Source organism: Melospiza melodia, chromosome 1 (assembly GCF_035770615.1).
Source record: "Melospiza melodia melodia isolate bMelMel2 chromosome 1, bMelMel2.pri, whole genome shotgun sequence".
NCBI classification, from domain to species: Eukaryota; Metazoa; Chordata; class Aves; order Passeriformes; family Passerellidae; genus Melospiza; species Melospiza melodia.
In genome coordinates this window covers 21254269-21272442 of record NC_086194.1, presented here as the reverse complement: position 1 = coordinate 21272442, position 18174 = coordinate 21254269, and the positions used below count along the sequence as shown (strand labels likewise).

The 18174-nt window shown below is 38.4% G+C and overlaps 1 protein-coding gene across 2 annotated transcripts in view; it reads right to left on the bottom strand.

The window, feature by feature from the left end:
• CUBN (cubilin) overlaps positions 1–18174 on the bottom strand; it is a 143206-nt gene that overhangs the window by 113667 nt on the left and 11365 nt on the right. Inside the window, exons 11-22 of one of the 2 annotated variants that reach the window (XM_063150547.1) lie at positions 17664–17785; positions 15369–15555; positions 13517–13635; positions 11819–12050; positions 10420–10601; positions 9451–9613; positions 9062–9252; positions 5318–5474; positions 4354–4532; positions 3724–3886; positions 3213–3429; positions 2074–2204 (exon numbers count right to left, since the gene is read on the bottom strand). In XM_063150547.1, coding sequence (XP_063006617.1) covers positions 2074–2204; positions 3213–3429; positions 3724–3886; positions 4354–4532; positions 5318–5474; positions 9062–9252; positions 9451–9613; positions 10420–10601; positions 11819–12050; positions 13517–13635; positions 15369–15555; positions 17664–17785 — 2043 coding nt within the window. The remainder of the gene's footprint in view (positions 1–2073; positions 2205–3212; positions 3430–3723; positions 3887–4353; positions 4533–5317; positions 5475–9061; positions 9253–9450; positions 9614–10419; positions 10602–11818; positions 12051–13516; positions 13636–15368; positions 15556–17663; positions 17786–18174) is intronic. The other variant, XM_063150550.1, reaches the window with a different exon arrangement.

The following is an 18174-nucleotide window of genomic DNA, read 5'->3' as shown; positions in this document are numbered from 1 at the left end:
AAATTAAAAAGCATTTATTCTAGTGATCGTTCCAAGAGTGAGAATAAATTGAGAGTTGTAGCAGATTGTCTGGAGACTAGCAAAGATATTTGTGTTCATTTGTGTTCATGGGAAAAGAAAATCCTAGATGTAATACAGAATTTGGATTAAGATATTACATAACACTAATTTCACATAAACATATTATATAGTTGTTAAAAGCATTGAAGAGACAGCAGATGTGCATTTTTAAGGCATTGTTTGAAAACATTCCAGGGACAGCATTGATGCAGTTGGAACTCCACATGACACATGTTGCAGTGCTTTGGATGAAAGGTGAGAAAAGCCAATCACACAGTGGTGGTAAAGGAGGGGAATACAGGAGAGAGGAGCCAGAACTGTGAAACTGGACAGCATTGAAATGGCAGACACAGACATGGTTACAACAGAGACAGAAATACAGATTGATGTTAAATAAAGAATACTTGATGGACTCTGAGAAAAGTTGCTATAAGAATATTTAGGATATTTAGGAAGGAATCAATCCACCCATGAAAGAGTAATCTGAGGTGAGTTAAAAAGGAAAAAATACCAGATTAAAAAGCAACAATGATATTTATAGAAGGTTTAGTTTACAGTTGCAAACAAAAGCTAAAAATTGACTTTATAAGGATGAGAATTTCCCAATTTCTCACTAGTAAGAATTCAGATTTCAAACTACAGAGTTTTCCCGGAAAGATTTTTAAAAGTAGAACTTGCTTTATTGCCTATTACTTTCTAAGAAATAGAAATGTCCTCCTTGCAATAGTTCTCATTAAATCTTAATTGTTTGTACTGGCTTTTGGTTTCAATGCCAGATAACTCAAATACAAATGAAAGCAGCTGAGAAAATGGTTTCTTTGGATTTGTAAATTATCTTGTAGTGAATAGAACCACAGCAGCAAAATCTGTACTGGTCTTGCCTAAACACATGTTGAGAGCCAAAATAGCCAATTTTCCCAAGATGTCACCAAGACAGCTGTTAGGAATTGGAAAATTTGCTGCCTTTAAACAGGTTGAATAAAGTCAGGAATTAGGAAAAATAAAGAAACTAAGAGCAAACAATGAACAGTAGTTTATGGCTGCATAGATGAGTACTGTGAATTTCTGGTGTTCATCTAACAAATCCCTTGTAGTCTGCACTCACACACAGAAACCACATATAAACTGATTAGTGATGGATAACAAACATCCCAGCTACAAATACATTCTCATTTTTACTTTTTTTTCCTTGTGCCACTCTGCCTCTTCTGTGGCTTAGTTCTGCCAGCCAGACCCTGTCCCTCTACCTCCATAGCACTGAGTGCCTTGTGCAGTCATTTCTTGAACACATCCAGGGGTGGTAACTCCACACCTCCCTGGCCAGACATTTCCAATGTCTGACCACCCTGTCTGTGAAAAAATGCCTCCTAATGTCCAAAAGAGAAGAGAACTGAGAGAATGAGCAGCTATTCTTCCTTTACCTCACTGAAGTAAGTCTTGGCCCTTTAGAAAATACTTAAAGAAGGGATTTAATGCATGACAGGAGCCTTGAACTCTGGTGGAGACAGAAATGTTGCACTCTGTTGTAATGAAGAAAAATCTCTAGTGCTTTCAGATTATTTTGGTGCTTTATCAAATTTCATTCTAATTGACCTTTCTCTACCCACCATCAATATTGAACCTTACAGAGACTAAATTAATTTTTATAGCACCCAAGAGTCTCCCATTCAAGTCAGTTGTCCATGACTAAGTTTCCTAGATCACACATACTCAGTTCAGAATGCACAAAGAAAATTCAGAAAATACTTTTTCTAAATAATTCATGTAGTTCTGCTGTGTCAGCTCTCACTGACTTTTTAAAGAAAGCAACAATGCTGCTAACAGAAATTGCTTTCTGTTTTCCTAGGGAGTAAAAAAAGCTTCTGAATAAAGCAGAATGAATAAGAAGGAGTAGAAGAGGCACCAGGAAGTCTTCTGGCAACACAGAAAATAATGTTTCTGTTTCTTGTAGTGGTTATTTATAGTGACAGCTGAAAACATTTAATTTGCATAATGAACAGACTGACATATTACCTTTGGATGCATCCAGGGAGATATAATTAGCTGAAAAGCCTTCAGATGCAATGCTGTGATCTGTCACGAAGGACAACGTCATCATATTGCCACCACTAGTGAGAGATGGTGGAATTGATCTTCCACAGTATCTGCAGCAAAAAGATAGCCCAAACTGAATGGCAGTACTTTGTAAAGCATCTGCATCACTGGAAGAGAATTCAGCTTTCCTGTGAAGTTTGAATAGTTACACACACACAATTCTCTCCTTTGGATTATACAGATCCCAGGCATATACCCTGTATCATGGGACTAAATAGCACACTACATGTTAAAAGGTACAAATCTGAAGTGTGGCAAAATCAGAGAAGAAACTCTGACTTACAAAAATGGTCAAATTCTTATTGAATTTATACTCTTCTGTACCTACAAAATACTCTGTTCTTTTGTAGGAGTCAGTGTGGCTGGCCAAACACTAAGATTGCAAAATGTTCTTCATTATGAGAGTCATTTGCTCCTTATTTTCCAAATACTGCCATCTCAGCCAACTGTTTTACAGTCTATAGTGGCAACTGGATACTGTTCCCAAGTAATTAAAATGTTCTTGAATTCTAGGGCAACAAGAAAACCTTGTGTATACACCAATTGGAGAAGTGAAATAAAAGAAAATATTCTTCCCTAAGATAAAATCATGTATCAGAAAAAAATGAAAACTAAATCACATAAAATGCAGGTTGTGGTCTAGTTTTTGCAGATATTCAAATGTACTGCCTTTTAAGTAATCTGTCTTTCACTTCTGCAAGTCTTAAATCCTGTCTTTTCTGGGCAAAGATATATAAATGCTTTCAATTTATTTTCCATACATCAAAATGTCAATGGAGCAGGACAAAGCTAGCTATTGAAACCTGTCCTTAAAAGAGCTATCCTTTAGACACAACTTAGTTTCTCTCAATATATTATTTATTAAATGTACTTCTCATTGCATGGTCAAGTGGCAAGCTGCCTTTGCTATCCTAGCAGAGAAATTGCTGCTATTGTTTCTGTGATGAAAAGAAAATAATCTATACACAAAATTTAAGGAAGCAAATTGAATGTCAAGACCTACAGAGCAGTGCTCCCTCCACAGTAACACAGGTCTGTAGGCTAATGGACTTATTTACCTTCCCAATTTTTGCAGAGTGCTGTTGTCATATATTTCAAGATAATCCTCTCTGCAGCTGTAATCAAATGCCAAGTTAAATGAAGTGAATGTCAGGCGGATAAAGTAGCCGGGCTGAACGTTGATAGTCCAGGTACAGTTGATCCCATGTGGGTACACATCTGGATAACCAGGACTTGCAATGGTTCCTGAAGATCCAGTGAGAGTCTCTCCACATACTGCAGAGATTTAAATGATATGGTTAAATGGAATCAGGTTAAATGACATGTTTATAAAAAGAAGTTAGACACTTATAAAATTGGTTACTTTTCTTTCTGAAATTTCATAGTCTTTCTTTCTTGATGCATACTACATGGTAACTGATTCAGAACTTATCTCCTGTTACACCATCCAAAAATTTGATTGACAGTTGTTTTCCTATATTTATAGTTTATTTATATAGTTGTTTTCAGTTTGTAGGAAAATTTGGAAAGTCCCAACAGTCTACACGGAAACAGTAAAACAATCCTTACCTGTATCTAATGGCCAGTACTGAGCTCTGAAGCCAAGGTTGGTAAGTGAGGAAGCTCTGAATTTGATGTAGAGGTTGTTCCGTGTGGATTGCACTCTAGAGGGTACAGCTGTTCCACAGTATTTCTCCAAAACAGGAGAGTCTGCGTTGTTGCCATCTCTGACCTGAAGAACGGTGCATTCAAAATATGCTATAGAATTTTTTTTATTACATTCAAGTATTAACCATAAAGTAATTCATAAGAACTATAAAAAAGAGATCCTTAGGAAGTCAACCCTACCCTTTCTTCATGTGGTTTCCACTACAGGCACAGAGAATAAAACCTTATGCCTATCAGAGAAGCAGAGAAAAGATGAGATCTTATACCCTCAGCAGTAAATGGCACAAAAACTTCCAAACCATGCTTATGTGTTTAAAGAAACCTGATACTTGTCTTTGATTATCAAAACAGTCATAACATCTTTGGAGAGCCAAGAAAAGCTTTGGGATCCCATTATGAACCTGGAAAAGCTTTTGTGACTGCTGGAAGGAGTGCTCACCTGTCAAGAACTTCCACTTAGGTGGAGATGAGGATCAGAAGGCACTTGCAGGTACATATCTACATCCATAGTGCATGTGTGTGGCTCCTTACCTCGATGTAGTCCGAATCACAAGTGGTTGTATCTCGAATGTCAAAGTCAGTGAAGTTAAGAATCACTGCTTTGGGAGCTGGCTGGGAGATGATCCACTCACAGGTCTTTGGGTGAGGGGACATCCTGGGGTAATAAGGTGAATGGATTGTGCCTGTTCCAGACAAGGAGCCTCCACAGGCTGCCAAGAGACACCAAGAATCAGTACTTGTGATGAATGATTTCAAGGAATGTATCATAATGATGATGTATGATATGTATCAAGTAACACTATGAAATTAGAAGGAAACCAACTCTAAATTATCTTATTACAGCAGCTACTACAGATCACACAACATATTTAAAAGAAAAAAATTAAAGTAAGCATATTTAAAAGAAAAAAATGCTATAGGTATAGCATAAACATGCTTGTACAGAAGACCAAATTGTGCCCATGAAAATTAATGGATTTGACTAATTTGTTTCACAGACAGATAGGCTAGTTGGTGGTTAAGAAATTAAAAACAAGCAAAATGATAAAAACTTTTAGGCAGAATTGAAGTTATAACATCTCTGATATTTCAACATCAAGTGATAAATCATTAGTCCCATATTGCAGAATCGTTAATATCATATCACAGGATATTCTGTGTTGTAAGGGACCCACAAGGATTATCGAGTCCAGCTCTTAAATGAATGGCCTACATGAGGATCAAACCCACAACCTTGCTGTTTTAGCACCAGGCTGTAACCATCTGAGTTAATCTCAAAGTCAGAAGTAACAAAAGGTCTGTTTCGAAGCATGCTAGCAGTGCCTACAGCAAACCTACTGCAGACATCTTTGTAAATGAATAAATTGACTCTGTTCTGTTCTTTCCTTTCTTTTGAAGTTTGTGTTTAAACTATTATATGAATACTATATCATGGAAATAACTGAAAGTGTCCAAACACAGGAAGTTCACAGTGCAAATGACCAGTTCCACTTACCAACTTGATAAATAGCTCTGAAGCTAGATCTCTGCACAGAAGCATCAGACTTGAATTTGATCCAGAGAGCATTGCTGGTAGAAGTGATTGCAGACATGAGTGTATTATGACAGATTTTTCTAATGAGAAGAGACATCTCACTGTCACCATCTCGAACCTAGTCATCAAAAAGAGGAAAGGAAAGTGTTAGATCATAAAATCACTGGGATCTGATATCCAGATAAAACTATCATCTCCCAAGAGCTGCAACATAGCAAAAGGAGTAGCTGTTTTATGTATTTATGAGAGGGGCACAGAGCCATCACTGTAACTGGCACAAGCACAGGACTTATGAGAGCTCAAAGAACAATCAGATGATCAGCACAGAAGACACAAACACATGCTGCTGTCACAGGACATTAGGATTAAATTATCTTCTCTATGAACCACAGTTTTAGCACTATTTGGACCTATGGTTCTGAAAGTGACACCTTTAGGATGAAAAAGACAGGTAGGGTGCTCAGCAGTGATAACTGTGAAATTTTTGCCAGCATTAAAATCCTCTGGGGAAAGAAAATGGTATTTTTTATTTTCCTGCTCAGGCCATGAAGTTTCCAGTGATTTTTGTATGGCACTTCTCCAGAACAAGCATCTGTATCCATACATTGATGCAGGCAGACAGCTCACTAACAGAAGATGCAAACTCCAAGTCCCTGACATCTTGTCACTCTTTTAGCTGAAGGGTTCAGTGTGTGATAATGGCAATGAGGCTACATCAGAGAATCCAGCTTTTACCTTCCACTGCCTTTCTACTGACCTCAATCAATTTGCTAATCAAATGAGAAATGTATCTTATATATTTTCCCTGCAGTTGATTATATATCCTGATTGTCAAGGGGAGTCGATGGGAAAGACTTATTTGTACCTCAAGACTTCATACCCTGAATCCATATTCCATGAGTAAGAATAGCTACATCCAGGGATCCAGGCAGAGTCCTGGTATATCTCTGAGGTGCCCAACTCATTTCAAGTGGGCAACAACAACCTGAGGTCCAAAAGATGGGTCCTTTGCTCTTTGCCCAAGCAAACAAATGCAATTTTTGTCCCAAAGATTCTCCCAGAAACAAAATGCCTTTTTTCTGCTGTAAAAGTGCTGGTAGTTCATGTAGATGGAACTGCATTTAAACACATCTACATGATCTCAAAGCCAAAAAATCATTCCAGTGAGTTCACTGGCAAACCAGGGACATCCAGCTTTCAGGTCCCCTCTCAACACCAATTTTTTCTTCCTCAGCTGTATTCATCCATGGTCTGGGAGAGAAGGTAAGGAACTCTCACGAGTGCTCTGGTGAACAGGCAGTGGCTGACCTGCTTGCCCAGCTTTGCAGTCTCAAGCTGGTGAGATGGCTTTCTGACTTACAGATATTTCCAATTTCCCTGGAATTTGAGTTTAAGGTGACAGAATTATTCTGGATTTATGGCAGAGCAGCTGACATCAGAATCTGCGCCAAAATATTTAGTAAATCTTTGGAAAGCAGTGAAAACTTCCAGAGTGGTAATTCACAGGAGGTCACATGTTTTTCTTGAGCTGATTCTCCTTACACTTTTTGTTTATATAGTCCAGTGAGTAGTGATAAAAATAACAGGTTCTCTAAAGCATGTATGTGAGTAATGTCTCCTCTTGCTAGTTAGAAGGACAGCATGTAAAAGGGGCTGCCTGGGGTAGCATCTTACCTCTGTATCACCATGTCACAGCCTTTCTCAAATAAATTTTATTGTCTCTGTTTTCTTATGGCAGATGCCCTCCTTAGCAAGAAACTAAACATCCCTCCCTGAGCAAGTGCTGTGAGCTGTGTCTGGTCCCTGTGCAAAGTCTACAGATTTCCTGATTTAACCAGGGAATGGAATAATCTGCACCTTTCCAAAGTGACAAAAAAGTTGTTGGAGAGTAACTTTTAAAGTAACTTAAAGACCAAAAGTTATCTCCCTAGATGAGCCAGTGGGGGAGTATTTTACAAAAGCACATGTGAAAAAATCAGGTCTTAATAACAGAGTACACACAGTACTTTGGTTTTACTGACTGTCCCAGCCAGAAAATGTCAGTCTGATTTCTCTGCTCTGGGCTGAGCCACAGAGTGAGGGGGCAGGAAGAAGAGGAGGTTGAAACATGGAAACTGAAGGGCTTGTGACTGATCAGCAAACAGTGAGGTAAATGCCTTGCTGAACTGATACAAACCAATGGAGTTCAACAGAAATGGTTTTGTTTCTGTGGCTGTTGTGAATTTAGCTGCTGTTTTGCCAGCAATTAGGCAAGAGGAGTAGCAGGCCAAACAAACAAAAGCTGTCTGTTTTCATTAAACACACTTCCCCTCTCATTTCAGAAACTATTTACACTAATTACACTTCATTCCAACCTAGGTCTTTGAATTACAGGAGGAGAAAAGGGAACGATGACAACACAATAACATCTTTTAAAAATAGACCAACAGCACAGAGCTCACAGGGGCCTGCTCCTCACTGGTCAAGAAGAGATTAAATACAAAACCCAACCTGTGCTGCCCCTGAGCTGCATGGCTGGCAGTGCTGGACCCAGCTCTGGGGCCGCAGGGATGGCTCCCTGCACCTACAGCTGTAAATCTGGCACCCTACAGCTGTAAATTTATATGTAACACAACACTGCAAACCAATGAAGAGAGAAGTAAAAGTCACCTCAAGTAGATCACACTAAGTACTGACACTAGTATTGCACTATTATTACATTTTCCATATAGAAACATTCCAACTGTACCATTTTGTTTTCTTTGCAAATCAACCACAGACTGTGCCCAGCTTGTTTTCCTTCTGTTTAGCTCTGCACAGCCCAGGCACAGTTTTATCCAGGCAGCAGTACCCAGCAGCCATCCCACGTGGGATGAGGCCCTGTCCCAAGGCCTCTGCTGTTGTACCCAGCCTGTATTTCTCTGCACATTTGTGTGTAACACAACATTGAAAACCAATGAAGAGAGAGCTAGGAGTAAATTCACCTCAAGTGGAACGCACTAAGTACTGACATTAGTATTGCATTATTATTATTACATTTTCCATATAAAAACATTCCAACTATACCATTTTGTTGTCTATGCAAGTTAGATTTAGACTAAGAACAATTCTTGAATTAGACTTGAAAGACTTCAGTTATGGCAACAATAAACTCCCAGCTTTACATATGTATATAGAATCATTAAGGTTGGAAAGGACCTCTAAATCTTTGAGTCCAACTGCAAACTGAGCTTGGCCAAGCCCACCACTAAATCATGGCCCTAAGTGCCACTTCTACACATCTTGTAAATACTGCCAGGAATAGTAATTCAACCACTTCCCTGGGAATGTGTGTATAAATATTTATATAGTGTTTCCTTTTAGTGTCAGATCAAAATCTTCCATTTAACACTTTGACTCCAGAAAATGCTGCATAGCAGCTATGGCATTATTTTTTTTTCTTGCAGTTGACATTCATTTACCAAATGTTCAAACTCCCTCTAATCATGTAAAAACTATTGAGAATTAGTGTTAAGTTGGACAGATTTCCTCATTCTCTTATCTTTGCTTCAATCCAAATGCACCATCCTGCTCTTTCAGCCCCTGTAACTTTTGGGCCCTAGTAAATTCATCTACTACGTTATTTGATTAACACCCATTTCTGCAGTGGCCCTTGGGACAGAAGTTATACGTGCTCTTGTACACATATGCATTCAAGCTTTCATATCAACCTATTAAGAGAATCACCTCTATATAATTTGTTGAACAATCACTATGACTCTCCAGCTCCATATGGGTGAAGTTGAGGAATATTTTTTCGTCCTCTGGCTGCCGGATAATGTAGACACATTGTCGGTTGTTGATGTAAGGGTTAGGCCAGAAAGGAGATGTGATTACCCCTTCACTCTCTGTGAAATTTCCTCCACAACTTGGTTCTGCTATAAAAAAAAAAAAAAAAAAAAAAAGACATATTCATAAGTACAGTAACTCCTTTTGAGGTTGCCTCTGTACAATGTCTGCAAATCAAAAAGAATTACTATATTATTAAAGAGCAAATGTTAATGACATCCATTCATGTGTTATCTCTATCTCTAGAATGTCACAGACCGACCTTTGATCCTGAGTATTTTACTTACCAGGAGATGTTGCATACACAATATGGAATCCTTTATCAGTAACTGAGTCATCAGAGTGGAAGTGAATAAATGCATATGGACCAGTGGTTTGGAGTGGGGGTGGAGATCCAGTGCTACAGTATTTACCAAGGACAGGGTCTTGTGGAAGGAGTCCATCTCGAATCTAGACAGAATGACAGATCAACAGGTAGGATTATCATGTGTGTGTGCCAGTTGTGAACAGTACCAACACTCTTTAAGTTATCTCTGAGGCCACAGACGTGTTATGGATGGTGGGTGGAGGGAAAGCTCATAGGAAGTTTCCTCCAAACACAGAGGAACCAAGAAGCAGATCCACCAGCATAGCTGTGATGCTGCTGCCAGGAGTCATCAGGGGTTTTGTGAAAGGGAAAGAAAGTATCAGGAGATCTACTGTTGAACTGCTTTCTTGAAATCATGCTCTGCATTGCACACAACATGCTATTCCAAACTGGCTTCGCGTTTCCATGAGAAGGTATTGCTGAATTCTGTAAGCATTAGGTCACACTCAACAAAAATCCCTAAGCATCAAGTGGTGGATGGCTGTGTGAGCCAGGATATGAACCTATTAGTCTTAGATCCCTTTCCTGAACAGTTTCCCATAGGCTCATGAATTCTCTTGTGGGCTGACACTTGACAAGGAGTTTAGAGACTGAACTTTGTGCGAAAGTGAAAGCTTCCCATCAAGTATTTGGCCTGAATCCCATCCTTTTTGTCACAGGACTTCCACCGACTTCAGTGAAGCAGGTCTCATCCCCTTTCTGCCCTATTGTGTCTGATTGTGCATGGATGGATGGAATATGTAAGTTAAATAAAAGCATTTCAACCCAGGATTAAATTTTCAAACAGTCTCCTTCTGTACATAAAACAGTTTTGAAATACCTTTGTATTCCCAATGTGTTGCAATAACATAACCACAAAATGTTGTCATCATTCACAATTACACTTTACCTCTAAATAGTCATAATCGCAGTTGTCATGGTGTTCCAGGCTCAATGTGCCAAAAGCAAATGTGATGAGGAGGCCAGGATTGGTTGAGATGGTCCAGAAACAATTTCTGTTTACAGGATAGTTACCAGGATATCCTGGAGAGCTTATGGAGCCATAAGTACCTGTCAGCTCACCACCACATTCTAACAGAAAGAGACACAGAACAACAGAGTATTTATCACCACATGTCGGGTCAGAAGATGAACTGTCCTGTAGTGTAAAAACTACCTACAACTTTGGGGTCAGAGTAAATTAAAAACAAAGACCAAGTCAAACAAATCAGCAAGTTTCTTATTTCTTTAAATTTTGCAGTTAATTCTGTAATTTTAAAAGGAGAACCCCAAATATTTCCTGATTTGTACAGTAAAAGATTCTTACCCAGACATGATTAACATGCCTTAAGAAGGATAATCAGAAGCACTGTGTTTGGATTGGATTTACAAAATTAATCTGAATTTCTGTGCATTGTAAATAGTCTCCAATTTTTTATCCTATCACAAAACTAGTTTCATTAAAAATAAAAACAATTAAATAGCTAGTTTCATCTCATCTATACTGCTCTCTTTGCTTTTTTTTCTGCTAGTGCTATTTTTTCCTCCAAAATATCTGCTTTCATTTTTTAGTACTCAAAGTATTAATTCAGTATTTGTCAATTAGTAATTATCAATCTAATAATGACAATTGAAAGAAAAAACCCACCAAAAATCATATTAAAAGGATTTCAAGAAATATTTCTAGAAATAAGGAAATGGCATTTTTTTACTCTATGGTTCATTTAAGACATAACCCAATGCACTTTTTGCTTCTAGATAATACACAGAACACTGAAGTGACCTTAATGTTATGTGAGATGATTTGAAATTTATCTCTGGGAATGCATTGCCAGACCATTTGGAACAATCACCCAATTACCATTATCAAGAATTCAGGCAGAAATCTACAACAAATCACACCAAAAACCCTCATATATTCTTTAAAATCCAGTTCCTTATTATCTATCATGTTTGGAACATTTAGGCTATTGTAAATTGTCAGTGGCAAAACAAACCATTAATTTGCTTGCTCGAAGTACCAGATATTTCTGTGACAAAAGAGAACTGACTACATGAATGCTATCCCCAGAAACACATGTTCCTTGGGGGATTCCTCACAGGAAGTGTAAAGCAGCCTTAAAATCAGCGAAAGCTATTCATGCAGAGACCTAGAACTAGAGTTTGAAAATATCTTCAAGTGATATATATTTCAGCCTCACTCCCTTGAAAAATACTGTCCTTCTGTTCCTAATGTTTCCTAATCAAAGGAAATAAGTAATTCATTTTACTCCAAAGCCATGAAAATGCTTTGCATTTGGTCAACTTACCAGGATCCTGAGATTCCCAATGAACAGTAACACCTCCAGTAATGGTGTGGTTTGAGTATAACCAGAAATACAGAGAGTTGTGGGAACTGAGAAGCTCTGTAGGACCTGGGAAGCCACAGTATTTTCCAAGAATGTGCATTGATGCTGAAGGGCCATCATGGATTTGAAGGAATTCAGAGTTACACTGATTACTTGTCTCCAGTTGGAAGAATGGGAAAGTAACACGCAGAATCTAACAGAAGAGAGAAAACAAAATATCTCTTTTCTCTGTTGCTGAGACAATATCTATGCAGAGACATTATGGAGCAGATATGTGTGTCCGTGCAACTGTGAGAATCTATGAGATTTTATGTCATTTCCTGAAATGTTCCAGGACAGAAAAGAATATCAAAGAATCTTAAGGGTCAAAAGGAAAGAGAGAAGATAGAGAGACATAACACTTTAGTCAGTGAAGTTTTCTGGAAAGAGCATTATTTCTATAAACTAAAAATTGAGACCATCTGCCTGTGTGTGTTATATGTGCAAAATATCCATATGTGTAAATTTCAAGCCATGTGAAAAGCCTGAAACACAACATAAAATATCTTATTCCAGGTTTCCCTAGGCAGTTTTTTCATCAGATAATTAGTATTTTTCACCCTTGCTATGTTTGAAAGTGTTGTAATAGGAGTTAAAAGGCTCAATGATCTTGTTTTACACAAATAAAATCAGTGTCTCTAAAGCCCATTCTGCATACTTAGTGACATGCACAGCTTTAAGTTGCAGATTTTTCACTGATGTGCTGTAACATGCTCTGCTGAAGACAGTAGTGGCTCCCCAGCTTTAGGCTGAGGACATGTCACATACATATATATATATATATATATATATATATATATATATATATGTAATGCTGTATAAACCACTGTTAAGTACTGGTTTATAAAATGATTTAATTCGTTCCAGAAAATGTCAAAAAAACATCAGATATTTAGATCCCAGGTAAGAAATTGAATGCTAAATTATGGAGTAGCATATTTTGTAGCTGTTATTTATAACACAAGTAGAATTGTTAGTTGCAGATCAGAATCAGAATATACATTTGTGTGCAACAGTTAAAAATCAATCTTTAAAAAAAATCAGATGCTGTTATTACACAAAGGCATTGACAATATGAGTTAAGCATTCTACATTTCTGTACTCAGATATCAGAAACATGAAATTGTTTTGGGGTCACAGAATCACAGAATAGTCTGAGCTGGAAGGGAACCAGAGGATCATTGAGCCAAACTCATAAGTGAAGAGCTGGCCCACGTGGGGATCAAAGCCACAGCCTTGGTGTTGTCAGCACCAGGCTCTGACCAGCTCCCTCAGCTCAGGATCCACCCGTGGAGCCCATCAGAGCAGAGCTTTCCTCATGCATCCATTCACAGATCACATTCTAAAGCAATGTAGAACACTGTAGCTGGACTAGGTTAATAAACTACAACTCTCATCTGCTTAGGAAAGCTTGGAAAATCTAACCCAAGCAAATCTTTAGGCTAAGGAGCCTGAAGGGTTGTAAGGATCTAAAATTTATTCTTTTGAAAAACTATTTATTCTGAGGGGATTGGATCACAGCATAGAAAGACATGTAGCATGAAGATAGTCATGTTTGCTCTGATAAGCAATCAGGGATCCTACAGACTGAGGCTTTCTTTCACCTGAACTCTACTTTACCTTGTCGGGAGTAGTTTGAACAACCCAAGCACAGCTGACCCCGCTGCTGTACCACTGGCTGTTTGGGTTGTTAGGGTACCTGAAAGACCCCCTCGAGCCTAAGAGGTATCCTCCACAAACTGCAAAAAGAGAGAGAAAATTAAACAGATTTTGTGCTATTACTCTACAGACTACACCAAAACCTAGCTTTTTTTTTTGCATAGATTTTTCCTATTGAACATTTAAAGCAATGTTGTTAAATACTTATATAAAAGGATCTTTAGGACTTCCTCTCAAGTGGAATGACATCTCAGAAAAGCACAAATTCCCCAAAAGAAAAATAGTTCTTGGAAAAAGAAAAGAATGTCACTTGGAACATGTGGATACTGCCAAAAGATGTTGATTCTGTCTCATGATAGTGTCCATAAAATGCTTTGCTTCCAGAAGTATACCTCCAGACTAAATCTCCAGATTTTTCCCTTTCAATGAAATAACATTTTGCATTTTGAAGTTAACATGATGTAAAATTGTCTTTCTCAGAAGGGGTACATCATAGAAGTTATCCTCAGGAGGTTTTATTGTTCCATTTATTCTTTTTTCCCAGATTTCTTGGCCTGATAATCCCTCTCATGATACACCATGGTCTCTTCTCTCACTGAACCATTCAACGCATGGGAACTGAGAACTCCAGACAGCTACAGAAAAATGTCTGTAAAGCAGCCAAAATGCAATGCACATGTAGCTACAGTGTGCACTAAGCACCTGTAGTTTAACATCGAACTGATTCTAAAGAAATAGCCAGTTCTCACCAAACTGTTTTGTTTCAAGAAGTGGTAAAAAGAATATAATTTTATTTGACATGTCTGTCTAAAAGACCTCACCTTTTTTCAACCTGATTAAAAATGATCATGAAAGATAATACATTATTTTTTCCTTGATTAAAAACTAAAAGAACAGGTGGTACAGTATGATTCCTTACTGCATAAAATCTGGGTTTCTATCCCTTCATTATGAATGGCTAAAATTAAATTTTTCCCCCTGTGGACTTAATAATAAAATATTAATAATTAATCATAATAAAACATTACTAGTTAGATACTTCATGAAAATAGAAAAAAGCCTAAAATAGTTCTAAAAGATTTCACAGGGGATCAGTGGAAGTTTTACATACTGTATTACATTAAAATGTAATTTGCTTTCTTCTTAGCAGTCTACAGTAAAAATGAGCGACTCTTGTCACAGGGACACTGGACTCACTGGAATGCTATCCTGACCTTGTTTAATTAAAATTCATGGCAAAAAAAGTTCTCAAACAAACAGAAGAAATTATATTAGGAGGAAAAGGGAAAACCTTGCAGTCAGTATAAAACTGAGATTACCCCATTTTCATGCCTAACATTTCTTTCATTACATTTCTGTTTGAAAACCTTTTCTGGCTTTTCCTCTTGACTAACAACATCAGGACCTTTCAGCTTCATAACAGATGAAATAATATGCACAAAAGAGAAACATCAATATGTTCTTTTGTTCTCCTTATACTGGATCCTCTTTCCCAACCAGCTTTCCACACAACTTTTTCAGGAACAGAGATTTGATTTTAGGATGGCTGGCATCTAGCCAAGGCCAGTGGGCCTGCAGATCAGCTCCATTGTTGCGTTCCTACTGCTGAACAAAACAGCCGTAAACAAAGCTCTTGGAAAACTCTGACACGGAGGGAATTTGGCTTGGGACCTCTAATCCACCAAACACAGGGCTGTTTTCCACATCATAGCTCAGTTGTTGTTCACCCGTCAGTGCCATGCACCAAGGACCCGCGGGCTGCAGGCTGCTGTCCCGTTTCCCGGGGGAAGGAGGGGAGATGCTCTGGCTGTACCTTGCTGAGCAGTCTGGCACTGTGGTCCCGTCCAGGCACTGCTGCACTCGCAGGAGTAGCCATTGACCCCATCCGTGCAGGTGCCCCCATTCTGGCACGGGTTGCTAATGCACTCATCAATGTTCTCTGTGCAGTTAGGGCCTGTCCAGCCTGCATTGCACAGGCAGAAATAGCCAGAGATCGTTGCCTACAGATATAAAGAAATCAAATAAACAATGAGCATGAATACCTAATGAAATCAATGGAGTCAGGAGAAAGACTGATGTTTACACTTATTTTTGTGAGGAAATATTGGAGTAAAGAAATAAAATCTTGATGGTCACTAGTGAATACCAAAATAAACATAAAGCGTAATTAAATTATCTCTTTGGGTTTTTCTATTAAGTTATTTCTTAGCAGAGCTGTTTCAAGTTACTTTCTTGAAGATCAAAATCTGAATGGCTAAAATCCCTTTTAGAAAACTCTTTGATCATGCTAGAATCAAGTCAATAAAATTAACTAAACCTTATAAATACCAAGGCAAGATAACTGGTTTATGAGTAATTTCTCTCAAGACCTTTCCCCAGGAAGTCTGTACTGCAGTTATGTGGGCTGTTAACTTTCATTTTCATCCTGAGGAATATTAAAGGGGAACAATATCATCATCTTTTCAGCTTTATTCCTTTTTCTGTATGTCTCTTTTCTATTTCCATTGTCACCACCTGTACTACTCCATACAATCAAGTCTTTCCATATCTGTAACTAGTTTAATTTCATATGTTCTCTTACCTTATATCTCTTGTTTTATAGACACAATCTTTAGACGTAAAGCAAAACATGGTCCCAGGTACAAGCTATAATTCCATCTTTGATGACATACAATCAGTGTATTGCATTCTCTCTTTGCTTTTCTATTATCTATTCATGTCCTCTGTGTCCCAAAGAGATTTTCAGTATAATGGAAGAGGTTTTGATGTGTATTTAGGGCTCTGAATGTTATTTTAGAAGGTGTTTTCTGATCTGCATTGCCTGATACTTACTTATTTCCTCTATCATGATGCTGGCCAAATATAGCTCTGCTATTTCTCTATTTTATTAGATGCTTTTGTAGTCACATTACTTAAATATCTGTGTTATTATCTTTGTAGCCATGATTGCCCACTGTTGTATGTTAGAATATTTAGGGGAAGATGTCATACCATTTAATAAACTGACTAAAATGAACTAAATAGTCAGAAAAAGTACATAAGATCTGGGCAAAACAGGCCCTATAAATATCTTTAAATATGAGTGAAGACAGTATTCAGTAGATACCTACAGAACAGGGAGCAAGGAATGCTGGTCAGGAGTGAAGTGTGAGAGGACTGCCACATTTCACACAGAAAATTGAAAAAGCAAGAGGTAATAAACCATGGAATCATAGAAACATTTAGCTTGGAAAAGACCCTTAAGATCATCAAATCCAGTTGTTAACCTAACATTGCCAAATCCACATTTTAGGTCTCATTTTCCCTGTGCCTCCAGGGACAACCAAAATGAGGACATCCCCAGCCTAATGGGGATAAATGGGAAAAAACTCTACTGGAATAAAAGAATTAGTATTTGTGAATATTTTGGCAAAATCACCATCATAAATATCTTCCACAACAAAAACCCCAGGTCTGCAGCATGGACTTTCCAGGGCACAGCACACCTGACTCAGGAAGCCAAAAAAAGCCTTCATAGGGTTTATGAGGATAAACTAAACGTTCACTGTGCATGAGAATGAATTCATCCCACTGATCAGTTTAGATCAAAAAGACTTGGTTACCATCAGTGCAACCAATTCCTTTGAAACACGCTTTCCACATTCATATAAACAGCCTGAGACTCTAGGAGCGCTGTCACAAAATCAGACTAGGAACTCATAATTAACTCTGCTGGATATTAACAGCCTGAAGGGCAGCAGAGGTACTGGTACCTTTCTCATGGGGAATTCCTCCATGAGTCAGGGTGGTAAATTACTTTCCTGTGCCACCAAGAACAGTTCTCTCCCATCAGCACAAGCATTCCATTGGCTAGTATCGGCTACCAAACACAATTTCTCAGGCCATTACTGCCAAGATTGCTACTTCTACTTCACACACAAGGAAATAGCTTGTGTGCCCTGAAACTCACTTTGCTTTCCTCAGGTATATCCTTTGACCTTGCAGTCCCCTCTGACTTTGCCTCATTCCCAGCAGTATGTGTGCACTCAGCCTCCAGTCTCAGCAAGGCTCCCTGGCTGGTTCTGACTGCACAGTGCTGTCATTTATGTGTGAGGAGCCCAGCACTTACCAGGCACTGCCCATTGGCACAAGGGTTTTGCAGCTGACAGATGTCACTGAGAGGAGAACACCCATTTGGCCCATATCCACTTCCAGTGAACCCAGATGTGCAGGAACAAAATGCCATGGGCCCTTGGGAGAGAAGATATAGAACATAATACCAATGTCTGTAAATATCCTTGACATTTTGAAGGAGAATTTTAATATTATTCTAACTTGATCTTTTGACACCTTCCCTGGCCAGTGCCTAGTTTGAACATGGAAAGAGCCCTAGTGTTGTTTTGCTATGGGTACCTGAGAGCCCAAGGTCACCCTCATGGGAAGTGGTGGGGTAGTCAAAGGGTATTTATGGGAAGGGGAATATTAAAAGCAGCTGAATAATTGGAAAACTGCATCAAAGAGAAATGGTGAACATCTTCACAGTTTTAGCATAAAGTCTTCTTTTTGTTGGAGCCTAAATCTCCTTCTGTCAGTGTTTGTGAAAAAGTCTGCTCGCTTTAGCTAAGCTGCCTGTAAAACGC